The 23069-nt window shown below is 51.7% G+C and overlaps 10 protein-coding genes across 10 annotated transcripts; 6 read left to right on the plus strand and 4 right to left on the minus strand.

Annotated features, from left to right (window-relative positions):
* Nucleotides 1-4209: 4209 nt before the first annotated feature.
* Nucleotides 4210-4776, minus strand: SCP_1501840 (hypothetical protein; the record flags this gene model as incomplete). Its single annotated transcript, XM_027764288.1, has 4 exons — nucleotides 4210-4355; nucleotides 4418-4543; nucleotides 4600-4716; nucleotides 4770-4776. The coding sequence occupies 4 exons, from the start codon at nucleotides 4774-4776 to the stop codon at nucleotides 4210-4212; spliced, it is 396 nt and encodes a 131-aa protein (XP_027620089.1).
* Nucleotides 4777-5093: 317 nt separating this feature from the next.
* Nucleotides 5094-6683, plus strand: SCP_1501850 (hypothetical protein; the record flags this gene model as incomplete). The annotated part of the gene is made up of 7 exons (XM_027764289.1): nucleotides 5094-5335; nucleotides 5437-5472; nucleotides 5520-5608; nucleotides 5669-6069; nucleotides 6117-6230; nucleotides 6380-6617; nucleotides 6670-6683. 7 exons carry the CDS (start codon nucleotides 5094-5096, stop codon nucleotides 6681-6683), a joined length of 1134 nt encoding a protein of 377 aa, XP_027620090.1.
* A 184-nt stretch (nucleotides 6684-6867) lies between these two features.
* Nucleotides 6868-9171, plus strand: SCP_1501860 (hypothetical protein; the record flags this gene model as incomplete). Its single annotated transcript, XM_027764290.1, has 15 exons — nucleotides 6868-7063; nucleotides 7117-7208; nucleotides 7255-7285; nucleotides 7347-7419; nucleotides 7483-7549; nucleotides 7605-7714; nucleotides 7764-7848; nucleotides 7900-7938; nucleotides 7991-8098; nucleotides 8164-8208; nucleotides 8264-8410; nucleotides 8463-8579; nucleotides 8678-8707; nucleotides 8757-8953; nucleotides 9003-9171. 15 exons carry the CDS (start codon nucleotides 6868-6870, stop codon nucleotides 9169-9171), a joined length of 1506 nt encoding a protein of 501 aa, XP_027620091.1.
* A 1013-nt stretch (nucleotides 9172-10184) lies between these two features.
* SCP_1501870 (hypothetical protein) lies at nucleotides 10185-10646 on the minus strand (the record flags this gene model as incomplete). Its single annotated transcript, XM_027764291.1, has 1 exon — nucleotides 10185-10646. One exon carries the CDS (start codon nucleotides 10644-10646, stop codon nucleotides 10185-10187), a length of 462 nt encoding a protein of 153 aa, XP_027620092.1.
* An 896-nt stretch (nucleotides 10647-11542) lies between these two features.
* On the minus strand, nucleotides 11543-13628 carry SCP_1501880 (hypothetical protein; the record flags this gene model as incomplete). The annotated part of the gene is made up of 3 exons (XM_027764292.1): nucleotides 11543-12070; nucleotides 12795-13538; nucleotides 13605-13628. The coding sequence occupies 3 exons, from the start codon at nucleotides 13626-13628 to the stop codon at nucleotides 11543-11545; spliced, it is 1296 nt and encodes a 431-aa protein (XP_027620093.1).
* A 353-nt stretch (nucleotides 13629-13981) lies between these two features.
* Nucleotides 13982-15245, minus strand: SCP_1501890 (hypothetical protein; the record flags this gene model as incomplete). Its single annotated transcript, XM_027764293.1, has 4 exons — nucleotides 13982-14199; nucleotides 14246-14981; nucleotides 15046-15142; nucleotides 15190-15245. 4 exons carry the CDS (start codon nucleotides 15243-15245, stop codon nucleotides 13982-13984), a joined length of 1107 nt encoding a protein of 368 aa, XP_027620094.1.
* Nucleotides 15246-15914: 669 nt separating this feature from the next.
* Nucleotides 15915-17116, plus strand: SCP_1501900 (Pyridoxal reductase; the record flags this gene model as incomplete). The annotated part of the gene is made up of 7 exons (XM_027764294.1): nucleotides 15915-16248; nucleotides 16301-16405; nucleotides 16457-16661; nucleotides 16727-16754; nucleotides 16813-16873; nucleotides 16925-16970; nucleotides 17029-17116. 7 exons carry the CDS (start codon nucleotides 15915-15917, stop codon nucleotides 17114-17116), a joined length of 867 nt encoding a protein of 288 aa, XP_027620095.1.
* Nucleotides 17117-17310: 194 nt separating this feature from the next.
* On the plus strand, nucleotides 17311-17592 carry SCP_1501910 (hypothetical protein; the record flags this gene model as incomplete). Its single annotated transcript, XM_027764295.1, has 1 exon — nucleotides 17311-17592. The coding sequence occupies one exon, from the start codon at nucleotides 17311-17313 to the stop codon at nucleotides 17590-17592; it is 282 nt and encodes a 93-aa protein (XP_027620096.1).
* A 1250-nt stretch (nucleotides 17593-18842) lies between these two features.
* SCP_1501920 (hypothetical protein) lies at nucleotides 18843-19466 on the plus strand (the record flags this gene model as incomplete). The annotated part of the gene is made up of 4 exons (XM_027764296.1): nucleotides 18843-18871; nucleotides 18921-19098; nucleotides 19157-19351; nucleotides 19407-19466. The coding sequence occupies 4 exons, from the start codon at nucleotides 18843-18845 to the stop codon at nucleotides 19464-19466; spliced, it is 462 nt and encodes a 153-aa protein (XP_027620097.1).
* A 1414-nt stretch (nucleotides 19467-20880) lies between these two features.
* Nucleotides 20881-22142, plus strand: SCP_1501930 (hypothetical protein; the record flags this gene model as incomplete). The annotated part of the gene is made up of 4 exons (XM_027764297.1): nucleotides 20881-21058; nucleotides 21155-21416; nucleotides 21495-21965; nucleotides 22019-22142. The coding sequence occupies 4 exons, from the start codon at nucleotides 20881-20883 to the stop codon at nucleotides 22140-22142; spliced, it is 1035 nt and encodes a 344-aa protein (XP_027620098.1).
* Between the last annotated feature and the right edge of the window lie 927 nt (nucleotides 22143-23069).

Here is a 23069-nt window from a genome sequence, read left to right on the forward strand (position 1 = left end):
CTCGATACTCTGCGTGACACACTGTGACATTTTGTGATAGCCGTGACACGGGTCTCCAAATCTATCTCATCTCAAGAGACTCTCGACCAACTTCCAGGCATGTTCGGAGCTTCAGCCTCACTCGCGGGCTGCTTTCGATAAATACGTCTCCATCTGACGACCGCACTGGGCTGAGTCGAGGTGTGTTCCTCGGAGCCTACCCGTTGAAATTTGTTTTGTCAGCATAGTCCTGCTGTCGGCATATAAAGACGCGAACTCTGCGCTGATTTCCTTCGCCGCTTCAGCGATGGCCTTCATCTGTTGACGATTTTACTCTACAGTGCGCTCGTAAGTATGAGGCAAGTAACCCTGTATCTCTACCCGGAAGTGTGTTCTTACCGACACTGCGTCGAAAAGAGGTACGTGTTCTCGCTCCAGTTAGTAGTACTCTACAGTGTGCTCGTAAGTATGAGGCAAGTAGCCTTGTATCTCTACCAGGAAGTGGGTTCTCACTGACACTGCGTCGTCGAAAAGAGGTAGGTGTTCTCGGTCCGGTTAGTTATGCGGTGCGTTTCGTATTTTGTATTCTCTCGTGAACTGTGAAGTGTCACCTTGCTGACACTGCGTCATTGAAAACAGGCAGGTGTGCGCGCTCCAGTTATTGGTATGTGGTGTGTTTCGTTTGAGTTGTGTCGCTTGATTCGAATCAGGGTGTGTCATTAATTAACTTGCTGTTCAGCTTAATTCCTCAAGTTGCAGCTGCAGCCATTTGAAGGCTTGCGTGCAACGGGCGGCGCTCAGGTGAGCCATGACAGGGCATGCATGTGGGGCTGCAGAGAATTCTGGATGCATCGAGAATTGTCGGTAGTGTTGTGAAATGTTCTAGCACTGCTTAGTCTAGTTTTACTATGTAAATGGTTTGAATGCATATGTTGGAAAGATTTCTGTGCAAGATGTGTGCATCTTCCCGGAACATGAGGAATCCAATTACCATCTATAGGTCAGTCGAAACCGTGACATATATTTTTCTGCATCTAGATCTGACTGTGTTTATAATGCCCTGCGACTAATGCTATTGTTATATTGGATTATGTCGTTGGGCAATTGCTCAGCCATATAACCCATCGTAGCGCTGGCTGTAACAGTTACAGGCGTTATGTAGAATACACTCGTTATAACTGTGTTATGGAATCTTCCCGGATTCAGTGATGATCATATATACCTGTGATCGCGCCTGTCACAAATCACGATTTGTGACAGTGAACGTGCCATTCAGATTCTGGTGCTGCTTTCAGAAATCTGCGTTTAAAACCTGTGTGAATGTAGTGCACACGATACGAGACAGAAATAAAGAGAGATTTTTCGCAAGCGGGTAGAGCAAAGGCGCAAGCAACGTGTATTTCTGCCAGATAAACCCATCGCCGACGCCACAACACGTAAAAAAATGCAGACCGCCGTCAACAGCGACCGTCTGTCTCTAGCTTATGTGCTATGGCCAATCTGACTCCGCACGAAGGTCAACGGCTATGCGATACAGACCGTAGGCAGGCAATGGTTGCTTGGCAAGGGGGCGCTCCTTTCTGAGATACCTAATCAAAGAAAAGCCAAGGGAAGAAGCGAGCAGGAAGTTCAATGCGCAGCCGCGCAACGACCCTGTGAAAATGTTGCCAGTGATGGAGAAGCACGCAGTGACCTAACACAAGGTCCAGTCCAGTCACACCTGGAGACATAATTGTCACAGGGAACGTCAATGGAGACCCCGTACACTTATGTGAGAGTCATCATATTGTCAAACGTTCTTGCCGTCGCCAGAACCGAATCAATTGACTCATACAGCATCTACGAATTTCCGCCGGAACCATGGTCGTTCGTGGAAGATCTTGATCGGGAGGACAGTAGGTGTTAGAACGTTAGACACTAACACCTTTCAATTGAATGCCAATAGGGCAACCTGAGGATTATCAGTCGTCCTCAGAGTACCTAGTTAAGTCAGATACAGATTTCTGCTGTAAAAGCATGCCTCATTCCTGGACATGCCAGACTTGATTGCTCTTGGTCCAAAGATTATGACGGTATTTTTCATCAATTATTCCAACGCTGTCAGCCGAGGTCATAACCGTCAGGTCCAACGTTGAGGCTCGTTGGACCTGACGGTTAAGGCCTCAACGTTGGACCTGACGGTTATGACCTCTGCTGCCTCAACGTTGCGGCAGTAGTCTGGCGATAACGGTTTCGGAAGCGGACGATTCCCTAATCAAGCAATTAGTCAGCCGGACCACCTCCGCGTCGCGATCTTGTGGTTTGGTGGCTGCAGGGGGTTCATAAAATATTGTCGGATTCATTCCTTTCAGAAGTCCGCGCAAAAGGATTAATTTTGCTGGTGGAGCTTTTCTACAGCCTCATACTTGCATTGCCAGCCCTTTTTTCTGTTTGTGTCATTTCTTCGGGCTCGGACTATACTATGTATTGATGTGGAGATAAATTAAGTAATCGGCAGAGGTGTTTGCAGCCTGAAGAGGCGGCACGGCGAGGTGGGAATCTGGAATACGTCAGGTGGTGTTCCATTTTCAGTAGGTTCCCGCATTAGCCGCCCGAAAGTTGAGAGTTGAACGTTACCTCAGTGCTCAGCGTTGCATCCACAAGCAGAAAAATCGGATAATCTTGAGTTCGGAATGTCTGAATTATGCTGGGAATTGTATCCTACTGTGGGAGTTGTCTCTAAAGTTGAGTAATGCAGTTGCACTTGATTAATTGATGAAAAAAGCCTTATAAAAGATTGGGCCTTAAAGTGTGAGGGGTAGTCTTACAAGTCAGCCGTTCGTACTGTGCCGCGCGTCGGCGCCCAATTGTATGGACCATACTTAACGCGCAACTACGCCTTGCACGTAGTGTACATCCATTTAACGTGCAACTGACCTCCAGTCAGCATTCAATCAAAGTACAAAACGTTCAGTCAACGTCCAACCAACGTCCAACTGGGCGCCTATAAGCAATCCTCCAAACCTTGTTCAACGTCTCACCGGCAAGGCCTGCCCATCGCCGCCTGGTGGGGACTGTCCATGGCTTGCTACTTTACCATTACGTTGAAGAACAAATTCTTGTGGGGTGAACGGAATTTTTTTGTCTCCTTACAACTGTCGAAGATTGGTTGGAAAATCAAACCCGATTGACTGGGAGCCTAACCCTCCTCCATCCCTCACGCTCACGCTACGACGTGCCGCAGCACCCTGCCAGGATTGTATGACACCTCAATCTGTGCCCCTCACATGCAATCTTTATTGCGGAAGCCAACTCCCCGTGCACGTCTCTGATACACACTTGCCCTTTCTCCTGCATTTTTTGAAGAAATCCCCAGATAAAATGTGCACTGAACGTTTCGACATCCAAATCAGGTTCCCGATTGCCCATATCGCCACGGCACGCAAGACGGAACCGCGAGGCAGCGCGCTCAAGGGATGTGTTCGCTGCTATTTTCGATGGTTTATAATAGTTTCCCCAACAGAAGGAAGGATCGGAGAGGAGGCACCCGATTGATCAACCTTCACCACGGCTGTGCGAGTAAACGTTCCTGCCGCTGACCCGCCAACGTTCGCTTCAGCGCCGTCTAATGTTGACTACCTTGTTGACTACCTTCTACAGTTATCATCGGTTAAACCACTCGGCCCTCCATGGTAATAATAGCCATGACTAGCTTGTTCACGTGAGTACTCAAGCTTGGCAGAGGTATTATTCCTCTCCAGATCAAGAGATCTTGCAGGACAACAAGTCAGCACGCAGCTGCCGCAAATCCAGCAAGCAGTGGCCGTGTATTGTTGGCTTTCGCGCTTCCCGGGGTGGTAGCCGCAGAACCTGGTAGTCGCAGATGACCGCGGTGGTATGTACCTTGAAAAAACACCAGATACAACATCAGCCTTCGGACGCGTTCAAAAAGAGTGGTCGCCGCCGCCATCGTATTGCATGAGTAAAAACTCCTGCCGTGCTTCAACAACGGATAGCCTCATGAGCTGCGGACGTGAAAAACCTGACGGCTGGATAGCCTTGCTAATCACAATGCGCTCTAATGATTCCTACCGGTACTCCGTAAGGTGACGAAACACAGAACAATTACGGTAGATCCCGCATCTCGAATCTGCACCAACATCGGAAATAAATGTGTTCGTGTCCAACTTACGAGTATCGTATTCAGTAAGGCCATTCGAATGCGCCACATTTGTCTACTCGTCGATCGAGTCAGCTCGGGTCTGTCCAGATCACCTCACCTATGTAGGACGTCCCGTTCGACACCGCCGCCCCCGTAGCGTTGTTTATGGTGTACGGATTGAGCGCGTTGTAGCTACTCATGTCGGCCCTCTTCCGTATCGGATAGGTTTCGATAGCTGAAATTCGGAGTATTTGGGTCCGAATGGACGGCCGTCAGCGCAGGTGAAAGCTAGTTCACTGCGTGAACTTGAGTACGGTGAAACAGAAGGAGTTGCATACTGTTGTGCAGCGGGATTTAACCAGTCTGAAGCGATAGCCAGTTGTCTACCATGTGAAGAAAAAGGTTCGACAAGTGCCGGCGAACCTGCGAAATGAGATCAGCATTCAGTTCCCTTGGACAATATACCAGACCGTCTGTACCAGGCCATACGACTCCGGAGAAGTCGCTACCTTTCGCCGCCTTGAGCCAGACGTCGGGCGCTGTTGCATCGTATCCTTCCTCAGACAGGTATGCAACAGCAGGGTCAATCATCGTAGCTGAGACGCGGATCAGCGATTGAAAAAGTATGCGAGAACGACCGATTGCCTACGCACCATAATGCTGGTTGTGAGCATGGAGATAATGGAGCCTCGGTAGAGGGAAGTGTTATGTCGTAGATAACGGGCGCTTCCCACTCAGAATATACGCGCGTGTTTTGTCTGCGAACGGCTACCTGCTAAGTTTTATGAATTTGTCTGCGATAACACATTGGTCCTGCGCCCCCTCGAGACTCTGTGTCTGTCCCTACAACCCAGCATGCATTACAGAACCTTTGTGTCAGTCGATCGACTTCGGAAGATCGACTTTGGTCCTGATTCTAGTTTTCTGAGCGTTCAATATGCTCACCCTGCACGGACTGCTGCAGCCACTGGCCATGTCTTTAATTCCATCTACTGCTCCTGCGGTGATCAATCCATCCGTTGAGTCTTCCAAGAGGCAGTCTCTTCCACCCCAAAGTGTCCAACGTATCTCGTCTGTCCCCCATCGCCAACCTCCTCCTCTGAAGCACAATGCGGACTATAACATACCAGGCCTTCGTGCACATCCAATGAGACCTGCTGGCCCATTTGATGGACCCAGGCTTTTCGACAACCCGCCGGTCGCACACACGCATGAGTGAGGACCGTGTCCTCCTACAGTTGTGCTTCATTAGAGTGAGTATTTGACTGCGCGTTTGCGAAAAGCCGAACCTGTACTCATGGCTTTTATTTTCTCAGGTTTCCATCTCAGTTTCCATGCCACAACAATCGTCCGTACGTGTGATTCATGCCGCCATCACTCCTCATCACATTGCTGATAGACGTGCCGCGGGGAAGGGCAAAGTCGACGGGAAAGCGAAAGCGAAGGCGAAGGCGAAGCCACTGCCCCCAGCAGTAATACCGAGCGTCAGTACTTATAGACCCATAGTCTCTGCAGCGCAGGAGACTGACTTCATGGCTTTAATTTTAGGCGACATGGATTCCTTTCTCGCCCAAGCCGGTGGGAGTTTGCGCAAGCGCAAAACACGGCCGGAACCTGTATATGATAAGCCGAGAACATCACCCCCTCGCGCTACTGGCGATCACAGGGACAGCCATCCAGATTATTTTGACGCCTCATCTGACAGAATTAACGACGATGGTGTCGGACCCTCAAGCGATGACCAGTTTCTCAGCCCAAAGGAGAAGACGAGGAAGGAGGCCATTGATATGACGCCCGCTACCAAGAGGCTTGAACGGATGAACGTCCATAGCGGAACGGACGAAGGCGACACGTCATTTGAAGGCCTGGACATGGACGTGTTCATGGACGTCGACGACAAAGACATCAATGGCGACATGTCACTCAAACCGAAGCCGGAAGACTTGAGTGTACGCAAAAAATGCTTAAGTCTATTGACCGAAAGCTCAATGCGCAGGACAAGAAAGTCAAAGAGGACGACACCCCATCGTGGCCCTCTGTCTATGACTCTCTCAGCGTGATGACCGATGACACGCTGGGCCCACTCTCCACTTCTACATCTACATCTCGAGTACATCTGTCCTCGAGGAAGATGGTTCTCTGCGATTCATCTGACTTGATTATCTCGAACATGAAGGGCATCCCTACTTCGTGGGAAAGACCCGAGACAAGGTCTTGAAGGCCTGGTTATCATGTTGCGTCACTGTCGAAAACCTGCAGCGTAATCTATTCGTCCTATCCCGAGCGCAGCGCATCGAGGAAGACGAGGCGAGGAACACCTACGAGACCGATGTGGTGCCCGAGATGAAACACGTATATGAGGACTTCGATTGTTTTCACAGGAAGGCTGGCATCAAGCGCCGGAGAGCAAAGTTCATCAAGAGGAAGTACGTGTTCGGAGAGAAGGACGTACCGAAAGGGGAGGCACAATGGATGAAAGTTGTGCATGGCTTCGACGGTACGTCATCCCTCTTTTTGTCGCAATAAGGTATACTCTGAAGTCGCCGCAGAACCACAAATCTAGAGTAACGTGTCTAGCCCGAACTTTTCACGCATCTTCGGTACCAACACAAGTGCCTTCGAACCGCTGGTGTTGAAGCGCAGAACAATGGGTCCGTGCTAGCTGCAAATCAAGAAGCCTCACCTGGAACACAAGGGAGTGCGTACATCCAATTCCCTTCTTTGATGCTTAACGCTGACGTGTAGACATGCAGGTATCTTGGTGCAAAGTCGAAGCAACGGTGTCGGACCCGAAAGACGTCAATGCATTCTCTGATACGGACATCCAATTTCCCAAGGAAACACCGCCATTAACCGTGATGAGTCTCGGCCTCAACACCGTTGTCAATCACAAGGAGAACAACCGCGAGATTGTGTGTGCCACGGCAAGGATCTGGTCGAACTGTACATTCACGGATCTGTCAGCACATTCATACTAAAAAGTATCCTGTATGTAGTGCAAATTGACGATCCTACGCCTCCAGAGGCTCTTCCGTGTTCTGTACATACGTTTGTTCCACCTTTGGACCGCTTCCCGCCAAACTTCGAAGTACGCGCTGGACGCAATGGCATAGGAGTCATCTCTCCTCATGAAGAACGAGTGGATGCTGCTGAACAGCTTGCTTGGTTCGTCTCAGACATCTCCCGACTGAAATATTCGCACTCCTAGTGACAATTCACAAAGCAGACCCTGATGTCATTGTTGGGCACGAGTTCCTTGGGGTCGCTCTGGACGACCTTATCCACCGTATGAGAGAATTGTAAGCAGACCATTGGTCACGAATCGGCCGGTTCAGGCGATCGAGATGGCCGAATATCGGTAGGCAAGGGAGCAACCTGCGATTCATCAATGGGAGGTTGGTCTGCGATCTTGCTAGTGATGGTGCGAAGGTGCACAGAGCGTCCACGCATTGAAAAACTACAACACCCGCGGATATACTATTAGGGCATGATCTCGTCCACAACGTGGTCGCTCACCGAAATGTGCAAGACTCATCTCAAGAGTGAGAGGCAGGATATCGACCCGATGATACTGCCAGCTACTTCGACAGTGGCGTCAGTTCGCCGGACAGGCTTCTTACTTTCGTCCGGCATTGTGAACTAGATGCTTACTACTAGATGGTGCTGGCGGCCAAGGTACAGATGCATCGTTTGACGAGGCAACTGACGAATTTGGCTGGAAACTCATGGTCAGTTATTTTCGCTATTTTGCATGATTCCAGACTGACCGGCTTTGGTAGGAACAAGACGCTCAACGGTGGACGTGCCGAGAGAAACGAGTAGATCTTGTTGCACGAATTCCATCGCTTGAAGTACATCTGTCCTGACAAGGTGTACGGCAAGATGGCTGCCACTGTTGAGAAGATCGAGGCACGGGATATTGATGCAGAAGGAGGCAAGACGACCAAAGGCAAGCGGGATAAGTCTTCGAACCCAAGCGTGGATTGTGGGACAAGTTCATACTCGTTATGGACTTCAACTCGCTGTATCCGACTATCATCCAGGAGTACAACATCGACTTCATGATTGTTGACAGGATGGAGGATGAGGTGAGTGGACGTACAGTTGGGGAAACTGTAATATGCTGATGAATGAACTGATCAGGAGGGTGAAGAAAAAATCCCAGAATCACTGAGTCCTGAGGTTGCCCAGGGCGTTCTTCCCCGTCCCATTGCTACTCTTGTCAACAGGCGTAGGCAGGCCAAAAGTCTAATGAAAGACCGCAAAGCGACACAATCACAGTTGCTTCAGGTACTATCAGTCACATCACGGGCAGTGGCGTGCCACTGATTATTTTCTGCAGTGGGATATCAAACAGATGGCATTGAAGCTTACAGCGAACAGTACTTGCGGTTGTCTGGGATTCGAGTACTCCAGGTTCTACGCCCTCCCCTCGCTGCCCCCACGACGTTCAAGGGTCGTGAGATTCTGACGCATACTCGTGAACTAGCAGAGTCTCCAGCTTGACGTGCGTGGGGTCGAAGTTGTACTTGAAGGCTCTTCTGATTACGTTCGCAGGTTGTCTATGGAGATACGGACTCGGTCTTCGTTAATTCCAACGTCACTGAGCTTCCAGAGGCACTCAAGATATCAGCAGAGTCCCAAAAAAGCGGTCAATGGTCGCTACAAACTCTTGGAGATTGACCTCGATGGTATCTTCCAACGTTTGCTCCTGTTACAAGAGAAGAAGTATGCGGCCATCAAGGTCGAAGATGGTGGACGACCATCCACAGAGGTGAAGGGGTTGGACATGAAGCGCAGAGGGTATTGTGCGTTATCTAAGGCGGTGTCTCAGTATGTCACCATTTCTTCTAGGAATGTGCGTAAACCAACACATTTTCAGATACGTACCAGACCAGATTCTGTCGGGAGAGGCGACCGAAACTGTCGTTGAACGGATACACGAGTATCTCACAACTATGGGCGAGGATATTCGCGCAGGCAAGATCAAGTTGGACGAGTTCATCATCCCAGAGGACCACCCTAATGCTAAGAGCCAGCCACATGTCTAAGTTGCTTTGAGGATGAAGGCGAGGGGCGGCACCGCTCGATCGGGTGACGTTATACGTTACGTATTCTGCGTAGGTGAGAGCGGCGAGGTAGGCAAGACCGCTCAAGCTGAGTGGGCGAAGGATCCCGATGAGGTACGAAGGGCAAGCGACGAGTTGAAGATTGGTGAGTCCGTCGGAGGCCCTCGACATGAAATAGACACTGAAATTGTATTAAGACTACGAACATTATCTGGCACACCAAATCTTGCCTCCGATCGAACGTTTATGTGAAGGGACCGACCGGTCACGATTGGCCGAGTGCCTGGGTAAGCAGTGAAACGAAGAAGAGAACGCTGCGTATATCCATTTCTAACTTAATATGTCCCAGGGCTCGATGCAAGCCGATACCGCAATCCGGATGGGGCGGAAGAACGGCCTTCGGCACTCTGGATTCGTTGATGTCAGATGCCGAGAGATTCAAGGACACGGATCCGTTCGTTGTGCGATGCCGCTCGTGCCAGGGTGAAGTTGCCTTCGCGTCTATCAGTGACAGAGAGGTGCCATGCCTGATCCGCCATTAAATTTGGGAACTGCAGACTTATGTCTTATGGAATAAAGGCTTCGCTGTTGCTCCCCGCTGGCCCGACATGTTCTGGGTGCCATGGCAAATTAGGGACAGTTAGTTTGCAAGTGCAACTGGAGACGCAGATCCGGGAACACATCGCAATGTACTACGAAGGCTGGACTGTCTGTGATGACCCCACATGTGGTAACCGGACACGGATGACGGGCGTGTATGGGCGAAGATGTCTCCGGCATGAATGCCACGGAACAGTGATGTTCGAGGTGCGTCGCATGGCTCGAGGATGCGAAACTGGTGCTGACGTGTCGTAACTGATGAACCAGATCCGGTTCTATCTCTCTCTGTTCAACGTGGAGAAGGCGTTGAAGAGTGCAACGGGGACGAGACTAGGTGCGCTCAAGTCCATCGCAGAATAATGGGTCCATGCTGGCTGCAAATCAAGAAGCCCCATCTAGAACACAAGGGAGTGCGTGCATCCAATTCCCTCCTTTGGTGCTTTGTGCTGACGTGCAGAAGTGTAGGTCTCTTGGTGCAAATCGGACGAATGGGTGAAAAGAACATACCGACGATATTCCTTGTCTGTGCCATCCGAGACACCACGAGAGGCAGCGTCAAGCACTGCACTCCAACCAGGACTATTCACTGGCCTATCACCATTCCAACCAGCGACACTGCCATTCGTGGCAGTGGCGCCGTGGCTCGCAGTACCACCATTGAAAGGAGAGGTACCACCGTTCCCGACAGATTGTTCGGATTCATCTTCAGCCTCTTCAAGAGGAACAAGCTTAATGACGCTCCACGGAAGTGGGCCATGGGCCTCTGCCTCTCCGGTAACGTCGTCCTCGAGATCATACGATGACACGTGTTCTTCAAGTGCCTCTTCGAGTCCAGTACAAGAGACAGGCGAGGACATTTCGAAGGGGCACAGAGGGGAGGGAGTACTGGGGCTGCAAGAGATGTGCAAAATACAGATACCGCGGACGTGCTCTTCGGCTTCACCATGGCTCGGACCGCCTTAAATACTCCCTGGTGTAAGCACACTATTCCTCATCCATCCAGACAACGGATCCAATAGGCATAGGTAAACCGGTGGCCGCCCAAGTCCACGGGATGATTGGTTAGTAATATAACGAACTTACACTGGCAATCCATCTGCTTGTTCGACCCGTGAAGTAACCTGAAGTAACGTTAGCAGACACTCTAGGACTTCTCCCGTTGACGCGTTAGACTCGGATAAGAAGGGAACCGTCAAAGCTTAGGATGATCTATTCGGAAACCCCGTTACAGCGGAACTACTGCATAGAAACATGGAAAGACGGAGGTGCCATCCAAAAAACCAATGACCGCCAACAACGGCGTCGATCATTGACTGAGGGTACCGTGCGCTGCTAACGCTGCTCACCAGGTCACAAAGGGTGGGGCCATGTTGTAGTCGTCATTAATTCATTAGAGACGACGAGCAACGGCCGGCCCTTCCCCAATGAACGCCCTCTCTTTCTCGGACAAAGGGACTCTACTTAGTCTCCCAAAGCACGTTGTGCCCGAGAGGTGGGGTACGTTTCTAGCTTGGGGGAGAGGGTGATTGAAGACGGACATCTGGTACAGGGGAGGACGTATGCGGTGACAGGCGGGCAGTGGCGAGAAGGGAGATCAGTCTCGAACCGTCGAATGAAAATGTCCACGCAAAGGCTCACCGTACGCATTGTGTCACCCGCTCGCGACGCGTCGAACCAACAGTCGTGATGCCAACTCCAGGCCGCCTTGCGTAGTACCCGCGTCGCTACATAAAAGCACACGCATCGCGCTTGATCAGACACACGATGCAGAGCTGCGCGGTGATGGTCCACTTGTCCGTGTGCAGGTTGAACTTGAAAATTGTGCTTCCACGGGTGCAGGTGCAGAGCTAGACTGGAGGACGGCCGCAGGTCGAGCGATCGGTGAGGACGACGGCGCCACTGAGGGTAAGGGCTCGGGGAAGTTAACGAAGGCCGGAGCGGATGTCAAGGACAGGAAGGCGGAGGAGGCGGGCATGTCTGAGGTCGGCGGCGCTGCTGCGGGAGTGGACGTGAGCGACGCGGTAGGCATGGACGTCGGCGCGGTAGCAGGGGTGGAGGTAGCTGCAGCAGAGCCAGAGCCAGGCCCGAGGGAAGACATATACGCGTTCTGGAAATGTCGTTCTGCGCGCCGTCGATCATCTTCAGGAGATCGACACAGTCGGGAGTTGGCAGCCCCATGTAGTCCGGCGGTAGTCGCAGACTCGAAAGTGATGGGATTGGCGGCATGTTGGACAGCTCCCGCATAGTGGGTGAATTTCCATAACTGAGCGCCTAAAGCAGCCTATCGCTCCAGTCACCGTGAGCGGCACGAAAAGCGAAACAGTCCAGTTGAGGAAACTGCTGATCCTGCATATTGAATGGGATAGTCAATCTGCAGGAGCCATTAGGGAGAGGCAGCAGGCAGGTAAAGGAACGCACTGGTTGTGTCAGTGCTTGAAGTCGATGGTCGGGCCTTTGCGGTCGAATTCGCGCTCGTATGGTGGGAGCTCTGAGATGACCCATGCGACGAGTCATGCCGCTGTGGCGACAGTCCTGGAAGTAGCGTACAATCGAATTATTCATACAGATTTACTTGGAGTGGGGAATGATCTTACTAGTCTACAACGTAGGAGCGGTCGAACTATGCGAACGCATCGTCGCCAAAAATTTGCCTAAATCCCCTCTGTAGGTTGAGGTCGTGAGCACCTTGAAGTTTCGGGGCAAATGGACGACTTCGAGCAAGTTGCGAACCCGTTTGCGAACCCGATCTACTGAAATTCAGAGAAACTTGCAGCCCGTATCCCCTCACAGAGCATATGGCCTGCGGGAGAAGCGTATCGTGTGCGTGGCTGCTCTTCTGTGGTGGACCATCCCATACGATTGTTCCATCGCATCTGAACTGTCTATTCGAAGGACCAATCGGGGCCGAGGCCGTCCGTCCACGCAGTAACTGGACCGCAAGTGATTAACAGTAAACGTGGGGAAACCTGAATCCATCGTGCCTGCCTTGAAGGACGAGTGATTACCCCATCGCTTCGCGAACGACTCGGGCATGGTGTGGTCCGTTGACGCCTCGCCTGGTCATCCATGACGCGAATGAGACCCCCAGGCTTGTGCTGCAATAAGCGGAGACACGCGGAGTTGTCGAAATACGGCACCTGGAGAACGAAGCGGGAGATACCCTCTGTCGTGTACTCGCAGACGTGGCGCTCGAACAGCTTCTTCTGTGTGAAGTTCTGTAACCGCTTGTTAGCGAAGTTGACGCAGAACTGATCTAGGGAGTTCGGCCGGCTAGTCATGTTCTGGGGGCCGGGTAAGTCAAACAGTCCGATGAACATATTGAAGTCGTCGTGGCAAAGGCGTTGGTTGACGTGTTCGTTCAACCATGCAAACAGGAGGGAGTATAGCGGCTTCACGAGTTCGTCTCGGTTATCAGAGGCACCGTCGGGATCCAGGAAGATTGTACATAGTTCCTTCTTCCCCATCTTCGTTCTGTACGATAGCGCAGCCTCCAAAGCTTCCGGCTGCACGTCCAAGAAATCTGCGACGATATCGAGGACATCCGTGTTGCCCACGACAGCAGCGTCTTCGTTGCGAGAGCGATCGGTATGGAATTCCAGGTTACCCAGATGGAGAATAGCAGCAACCAGCTGGCACTTCTGCGCGACATGTCTTTTCGAGAATCCCACGTTCTTCAACGCCACCTTCAACTGATCCAACCGCACGGCATCCTCATCCCAGATGCACGAACCATCTCGCGAGGCATACAACTTGAAATGGCGGGGAGATGGACATCAATTGGACAGGTGACACACATGAGAGAGTCCCTTGCAGACAGTCGTGTCTACAGGGAACCCCATCAAAAGGAATCAGCTGGGGACAATCGTACCCGACACGCCAACTGTCCAAGTCGCAGGGATGCTGGACCTTCACGAACCGGTCATCCAATGGCCAATGGCGAAAGTGAACCGTAAGGCGGGGGTGCATTTAGCGAACTGGATCTATGATGCACGGACGGACCATACTACGAGGTGTACTTCTCGCGGAGTGCCGTGAGCGAGCTCGATCGCACGATCTGCTCTGCACACTGCAAGTCAGACATGTCTTGCGACGCGCATCACGAAAGGTTTCTGCTGAACATAATCCGCAGGCTAGAGTCAGCGAACCCTCTTCGATCTCTCCCGAAAGATGTCACGTACCAGTAACAGCCCGCTCACGTTGACGTCCTAGTCCCTACAGTCCTTAGCGGTCCTGGACGTTCCGTGGTGGCCTCACGGAAGCACTCAACCTCTACTTCCGCTCCCTCGCCACTACAAGTTTGCCTGACAGTGCTCTGATGGTGACGGTCTACGTGGCCACGGCTCACGATCGGCCCGCGGACGGCGCGGTACAGGCCTTTCTTGCAAATGCACAACGACGACGAGAATACATCTGGCAGTTCGAGTTTCACGACGAACTCGTTGCATAGTCCACGCACCGGGCCCCCAAGCTGACCGCAGCCATTGAGAACGCAAAGACAGAGGTTCTGGCTCGAACTGAACGATGGACATGTTTGTGCAACACGTCATTTTTGTGTTGAGCAATAGTGGTCTCGATCTCGATCGCATCTTGCGCACCTCGGTAGCAAGCCTACCAACGATAAGTCTTCGCGTCGCGTCGAACGTAGGGAATTCTGCATGCAAGGAACGCAGGATAGGGATGAAACTGTCAACGATGAGGCCTGCTGTCCCCCGCTTGTCCGGTGCGAAATCGATGAGTTGAGATATATGAGGCTTGACCGCCTGAGTGAGCTGTGCGGTAAGGCCCTCATAGTCGATAGGTTCGGGCGTAACGCTGCAAGCTGCGGTACCAAGAACTTCGTGACCACATGAACGACGGACTCCTTCTCTACCTGCGGAGAAGACCTCGAGATATCCATCGTCTGGAAAAATGAGACACATGTCAGGAATGTCTACGACTTTGCTTCCGCCATCTTGATCGAGATCCTCGTTTGCTTCTTGCACGGCACGCTGGGTGGGAGGGATATATCCACTGCACGCCTCCGCCTCGGCATCTTCGGCAAGCGGAGGAAGGGCAGTGTCCGCGCAGGAGAGTTCAACGTCTATGCGTTGCTTCTTGAAGATCGAGTTCCGAGACGCCTTGGAAAGATAACGCGGTGGAAACTCGGTGTCGACGACTTTTTTCGAGATCGACTCTATCACCGGCATAAAGCCCTACATCGAGCGTTAGCCGATGGAAATTTGAAGCCGACGTGTGCGCGTAGCTGAAATGACTCACTACGGGGAGGGCATACAACTTGCATGCTGACGATCGGACGAGCAGCATCGCCCGCCAGAGACCAACAGGTGTAGATGTCGATTCATACACGCTACGTCTGCGAAACAATCGACGAGGGCGAGTAATCGTCGCCATGTTACGCACGGCACACCAGCTAGTCGTGTCGGCATCACGACCCTCTGGCTGCATCGCTGAGCCATTGGGAGCTACGCACGAGCACAACGAGCGGCGGCTGGCTAAACAGCGGCAGGGAATGGTAGGGAGTAGGGTAAATAGCGGTCAGAAGCGGGGAGCAGGTATCGCTATTTCCGAATATGGATACGGGGCGCGGGAAGTACTCGGCCACCTAAGGGATTAGACTGGCGAAATCAACGTTTTATTACATAACCACCGATTTATGAACAATTTCTAGGATTTTTCTCAGGTATCTAGTTAATAAATACACATGTACACTACCAAATGTGAGGAAACCATGTAAATGGAGGTCACCATCGCGCGTGATATGTCGTGACATGGAAAGCTCTGGAAAAGTTGAGCAGAAAGTATGACGGGTATAGTCGGACTTTATTTTGAAAACTATGACGGGTATAGTCGGACTTTATTTTGAAAACTGTTGAAGAAACAAAAATAGTCGGAAGCTGTCAGAAATCTTGCCATGTGGAGAGCAAGCGCCCTCCGACTGCCAAATCCAGTCGACGAGCGTCTTCAAGTTAGCACCGTATCTGAAGATCTGCCTACAGCATGTCGACACCACAAACAAAGCTACTCGTCTCATTGTCGCTCCCTTTCCCCAGGAACTCTATGAATGAGTTTCGTGCACTCCTGCGGCGGTAAGTCTACCTCACATCACTCCATCCCCACAATCGCCTATGATCCCAAGACTGATGAGCGGATACACGGGTCGTTCTACTGTCAGTTTCTCCCCCGGTCCGACCCTGATGCTCGCGCAAGTACTCAACTATGAGCGGATTGCAAGGGAGGTGCTCAGCCATTGGTTCAAGCACCAGAAGTTCACATCGTCCGTGCGGCAACTAAGCATGTACGGATTTCACAAAATTCCTCACCTTCAGCAAGGTGTCTTGAGGAGCGACACGACACCGAAGCTTAACACTTCGAACGTCCCAACTTCCGCCGCGGTCAGCCAGATTTACTCACCTTCATCACCCGTAAGACAAAGTCTGCCCACGCAATGCCGATGCAGCGGTAGGTTGCAGGATCTCATCCGTTCCGCGCACCTCTCATGACGTTTGACCAGGCGAATTTTATGGCCCAGAGATGTCCACCGCGAACCTCGAGCTCGTCGCGCGATTCTTCGAGAAGTGTTCCGATTATGACCGGATGTTCCTCTCCGTCAAGGCAAGTGTGTTCCGTTGTTCCGCTGCCACATCACGCTTACCTCGATCCTCCACAGGGCAGCCTGAAGTACTGCAGCTTCGCCGTCGACTTCTCATGAGTGCTCGGGTTCGTTCTCGCATCGCTTCACTGAGTATCTGGGAGCGGCCGGAGGACCTCAAGCGCGGCATCGACGCGATAAACGCAGCCCTACGCGGGACTAATCACCTGTATTTGCTTGAGTCTGCACATGTCGACTGGAACACCCCAATTGAAGAGGTCATGTGCGCACCCTTGCGGTGTATGCTAAGGATGGCCTGTTTGACTACGTTGGACTGTCTGAGTGCAGTGCTGAGACGCTAAGGCGGGCGCACGCGGTGGGTCGCTTTCCGATGTCTCGTCACTGTGGGAGGACTTGACGCGCTCTGCTCGCAGGTGCACCCTGTGGTGGAGATCGAGATCAGCCTACGGTCCTACGAGGTGGAGACGAATAAAGGTATGTACGCTCGTCTGTCGCTTTCGAATAGTTGTATTGAGCATACCGTAGTTATCGCGACGGCACAGGACCTCAGCGTTGCTATCGCCGCCTACTCGTACGCACCTCCCTTAAGCTGTTTATGCATACGCAGGACTGATTTGCCCTCTGCGCAGTCCACTCGGCCGGGGCTTCCTGACTGGGAGCATAAAGAGCCGGAACGATGAGGAGCGAGCGAGACCACACATGTGCCGTGACGGGTAACATTGGTTGGAGTTATAGCCCGTACTCGGTGAGTTCTCACCGATTTTTGTCCGGAGTTGTACTGACCTCGTCTCAGTACAATCTGAACGTATCTCCTCCCGATTCAGTGCCGCTTCTGAGCTCTCGGCAAGCTCGAATGGCGACAAGACACATCACATCTCATCACCTCTGCAACATTGGCAAATGCATCCCACATGTGGGATCTGCGGGACGAGGACCTCGACGATCCGCTGCACAGCCCAGACCCTGTGCCCGATGCCAGAATGGATCACTCACGCACGCCCTTCTCTGCGCATGGTTGGCTGAATGTGTCCGCCAATGCCGTGGTCGTTCTCGACCTGCTAACACCCTTTGCCGGCTACCCAATCATCATGTACTATAAAAACCCTATGCCCGTAACGCCAGGATACAATCTTGGAGGAATTAATTCGTCGGAGCATTCCAGATTTGCCCAACAGGCCAAAGTTGATCGATAAGGATACCAAGGAGGAGTTTTATACCCGCTCAGGGTCAGACAGTACGACGTACAATCTGATGTTCAGCGATGAGTTCGAAACCGCTGGTCGGATATTCTGGCCGGGAGATGACCCATACTGGGAGGCGGTAAACTTCAAGTGCTGGACGACGGGTGACCTTGAATGGTACAGTCCATGGGTATGCATCCATCTTCGATGAGCAACCCCGTCTTTGGCCGCGTTTTCCCCTGCCACCTGGTGTGTGTTACTCGAGGTGCCCCTTTGTATGATATGTATCATTACTACTTTGTTACGTCGACTCCGTTCTACATTGATTAAAATGCTATTGTTGGTTATAGACTTTGAAACAGGCTGGTCACTACATCTGGATTAACCTCAAGCTTCAGTCTGAACTAAAGTGAGAATATTGACAGCGACGAGATGTTAATCTCCGTGGCAAGAATTACCTTATTTGGCAGAGTTGCTTCACCGATATCATACCACATTCAGATCTGATGGACCTAGTCTCCGTCGGATGGCTGTGAATGTCTGTCCGTCTCAGCCGTTCAAACTAGCACCATCGTATCTGGAGCCTTGCAACAGTCAAATGCAGGTGAACTACAGACATTATCTTGTATACTTGCAGTGGTATGTAGCACGACCTGTATCCTCGCTCTAATGTACTAGCAGGGCTGAATGGCAGGGCCGTATGACTGACGGTATGTCTTTTGGACTACTTTATTCTCTGTTATTTTTTTGGTCGCAACTGACTGTGATAGGACAGTGGTGAGGACGTGCAAACAAGACCAATGAAGATGTCACAGCAAGTACCCCACCGTCAAGCCGCTGCCACGTTTTTGTCCCCTCCCTTCCTTTCCGCCCACCCTCTTTACCCTCCCTCCACTCGCTCGCGCTATTGTAGCACTATTCACTATTTGGCACAGTACACTGCTTTATACTCACTTTGCACTCTCGCCGCCTCGGCTAATCGAATTTCAATCAATCGTTTGCACGCAACAGTCTCTTCTCCAGAAATCTCCTGCAACTCCGGCCATTTTTTTGACGGTATTTTTTGTATGTTTTCTCTTGCAACGAGCAAGAAAATGCTCCCATCTTTACGCAAAGATTTCACCTTTTCCTCTTTACACCAGTGATTCGGTCTCAGTCTCGACCCTCTTTTCTTCGACGACCCATTCTCATCAGCAACGCTCATATGGATGCCAATTCTCGGCTGCACTGCCTGTCATGCGGGCCTACTATTTGCTCCGCTCATGTGTCCGTGGACGAGCATAACCCAAAGGTAGGTCGTATCCTAAAGCTTCCTTGGCTTGCATTGATAAGTAGCATAGGGCAGTGGTGCTCGTCACTGGTACCACGGGAAATCTCGGTGCCTACATCCTAGCTGAACTAATCGTCAATCCGCATATTGCACGCGTGTATACACATAATCGCGGTATCGCGGACCGCCAGCGTGCAGCGTTCGAGGGATCACATTTACCGGCGAAGCTTCTCGCCGATCCGAAGCTTGTGCTGCTCAGTGGGGATCTCATGCGTGAAGACCTCGGACTTACTCGCCTCCTTCGAGCCCCACGTTAGTGCCGCCGTTCAGCTCGCGGGCCTTGCACCTGGCGCTCGTTTCCTCTTCACGTCGTCCGTGTCCATTGCCCAAGCATGGCGCCCTTCGGGAGGCCGTGGGTCCATCCCAGAGTCATCACTGAAGGACCCGTCGTTTGCGTTGGGCCACTTGGGTTACGGAATGTCGAAATTCGTGGTGGAAGAGGTGCGCGATTTTGATGTTGTGCAGGAGGCATATTAATTGACACTTGTATGTATAGGTACTCTCCAATGCGAGCAAGACAGGCAACAGCGGAACCGGACACTATCTCGGACTGTGATTCGAGTTCGTACATGCCTCGTCGACCTACAGGACCTCCGCCGCAACGGACTCACTAGCAGGGGCAGCAATTGCGGACTGCGGGTGACGGGCAGCGACAGCTTGACCAGTACAGGATGTCGGATCAATTTTTTCCTTTCTCTGTTGCATGAGCTCTTTTTGCAATGATCCTGCATCCCGTTGAATATGACCAACATATATATTCCACACGGGACATTTGGTGTCGATTGAGTACATGCAGAATGTGTTATTGAATAAAAAGTGTGTACGTCAGTGCTAGCTCTCTGGTATGCTCGTATAGTATGCCGAGCCAATGATGTCACATTGGCATGCCATGATACTGACATCTTGTATACTGGTCATTCAAATATCATGCTTTGATGGTTTGTGGACTATAAGTTCCCGACATATGTTGTGGGCAAATGAGTGAGAGTGCGTTTGTTGGTAACTTTTGATTGTAATACTCACTTACAATAAAATAAAGTACACCCGTGATAGCTTACTCATTGGTTCGTGTGTCGACTGTCCCTGTGAAATAGATTGCTAGTGCAATACATAACTGCTACCTACAGAACTACTTTGTCTGCATGGATCGGTAGGGTTCCCAATGCGGTACAAGTGTTGTACATCTCTTATCTAGATCCACTGGCTGTGACACGCCCTTCCCAGTCAGCGGACCACCCGCCAAGGACACAGCGCCTCAACCTAGTCTCCCGAAGGCAGATGGTGGACACTCTGCCTCAACCTCGTACCTCGGATATCCGTGTCTGACGTCTGCTTTCTATAAAGGGGGTCTTACTAAGAGGTCAATTACCGGTTGTGATTGCCGTCCCGGCACATCACGTGCTTGTGCGACGCGCCTGTAAATCGCGTCGAACGCGTCGTGTTTCGAGCACAAGAAGTCCCCCTGGCGTCCCCCTTCTACTGCACGCCATCTATTCGTCGTAGTTTCCGATGTTAATATTATTTAAGATTGGTTCCGGGGACTTTTGCTGTCCTATCTGCTCTATATTGGTTTAACAGGTACAATATGTCTGAGTCTCGTAGGAATCTCTCCATTCTCTCGGTCTCACACCGAAGGAGAATACACCTCTCTATCATATATCTATTACCGCACTTCGCCGCGCCTGCGATGTGCCCAAAATGGGGTGGAGCTGAAGCATCAGGAAGAATAGTAAATTTCGACGGATTTATCGCGCCACGTGCATCACGTGTTACTACAAAGGTTTAAGACTCCATGTTATTGAACGCTACAAAAGTTTGGGCTCCGCCTAAATTGTCCGACCTCTCGACAAGGAGGCGCGTCAGAAAACAGACTACCTCAACCTCCTCCTGCGGCACTTTCTGACCACTCAGTGGACGGTCTTACTCAGCATATAACCGATGTACAAGCTGATCAGCGGCATATACGTTCTATGTTCTGCCATCTAGACTTTCCACGCGCTGCTGCTGTGCCCAATCTTGTTCCTATAACGCTCCCGCCCTCCCTATCGCAGCGGAAGCGCGTTCATCGTTGGGCGATCATCCTGAGTGGACTTTCGAACGAAGAGCGCCGGCGATGTGTGCTAGTCTCACGCATGTTCCGATATGCAAGTGAGTTTCTGCCGCTTTCGTCATTTTGTGGGATATGAAGGACGGTGCCTCTCGCTACATACTGATGATATCTGTGTCTGTTCCACTATGCGTCAGTCTATCTTTCTGCCTCCCACCTCCTCAACAACAACTATAGCGGCCAACGCTTCGTGCAGGATGTTACTCAGCAGTACTCGCGGGCGATGACGAATATGTGGCCCTACCTCCGTCTGCGGGAGGCGGAAGTCCTGCAGCGCCGGAAGGCGTACAAGCATTCGTTTCTTGCTGAGTTCTTCGAGTCCAATGGCTTGCCAAATCCAATTGCGGATCACATATGGGCCAGTCCTGATAGTGAGCGCCAGATCATTGTGATATTAAGGTGCGCATATATGCTGCTCAAAGATCGTCGGTATCCAGTCCGGTGCAATTACTTACCTGACTTGTATATCCGTGGTAGATTTATCATGACAAGACTCTGGTTCACGCTGTCGCTCGGAACGTACAATGGCAAGAACGATTCTCGGTTGTGGCTATGCGGTATTGTCGTCGATGCTCAAGAGGTCATCAAGGGCGAGATCTGGAGCGTTACAGTCTTGTCTCGACCGTCCGATGGAGTAGACCCACAGAAGGTATCTTTCCACGTTCTGGAGGCGACATGCGAAGTTGTAGGGCATACGCTACCTAAAGACGACCCTGCTGCAAGAGTCATTGACAGCGTCGTCCCTCTGCGTGCTGACTGGTCAGCATATATCTCAGAATGCCTGACGTATCCGGATGGTCATCCGGACGACTCCCTCCTCTCGCATATCAGATGGACAAATCATGAAGAGTACACATGCGGCGTCAGCAAGCTCTGGCAGGCGCGTATTGCACGGGAAGGCGACCTCGGCGCTGCGAAACGTGTCGTGGCGTGTGTGGTTGGCAATAGGTAAGCCATGTTCGGTTTGTTTTCCGTCTGCATATTTACAGCGGTTTCCGCAGTGTTAGTGGACAGTGGATGTCAGCGGCGGAGATGGCCCAAGACTTTGCCGGGCTCCCTACGCGAGTTCCTCAGGGGAATACGAAGTCTAAGACACAACTTGTCAATTTATATTTGCCAGAGTGAGCGCCATTGTATCTTCATAATAGGCGGCGCGGGACCAATCTCGCACGTCTCATTGCAGACACCACCACGTCGAGAGCGTGCACTTCACCACTTCGGACGGGCAGCCATTACATGTTGCACTAGCAGTCGTTCAGACACGGCCAAGTCGCGCTAGGTTCAGACCCAAACACAGCGGTGACGTACCCCGCGCGTTGCTATGCCATCCCTGCATGGCGCATGGGCGTAGCGTGCCTGCCGTACCGCCTCGATGCTGCGCAACGCGTCCATGCGTTATTCCTCCCGTACGTCCATCTGCAGTGGAAAAATATATTCGTTGCGCTAGGGGACGCGCGAAGTCGCTCCAGAAGCGGAAGAATTATCTCGTGATGCGGCCGCATGTCGCACGAGCTGTAATTTGAGATAACCCTGGCGACACTTACCTTGCCCGTCGGACGGTGGAGTCGCCTTCCCCCCAGCGGGCACAGAGGGCATAGCATCCTTACACCGCGATGCTCTGCCATGCACGGACGAACCTCCCTGACATCACCTCGGCGTCCAGAACTCGGAAACGCAGGGACGCTGCTTGACGCAAAGCGATATATTTGGTGCTGTCACAGAGTGCGTACTCTCCTGCGTGGCACGCCGGTTCGTCGAGCTCGTGCGGCTACCGGCGACATGCATGCACAGCATCGTGTCGTTCAGGGTAGGTGCTCTTAGTATTACTTTTCCTTGCGGGGTTTTCACAGAGGCGCATCAGGATGGGGCATTAGACTACTGACAAACATGTACACACCGTAATCGAAGTAGAATCAGACGGCGTGGTCGGAGAGTACTTTGGCATGAACCGGCGCCTTCGGAAGACGATGTATGTACGGTGACAAGATGGGGCCATAGGTGTAGAGGGGGAAAGGGGCGTAGAAATGGCGGAGAGACGCATAATATATATCA

The sequence above is a fragment of the Sparassis crispa genome (assembly GCF_003851025.1).
Source record: "Sparassis crispa DNA, contig_000014F, whole genome shotgun sequence".
In the NCBI taxonomy this organism is placed as follows: Eukaryota; Fungi; Basidiomycota; class Agaricomycetes; order Polyporales; family Sparassidaceae; genus Sparassis; species Sparassis crispa.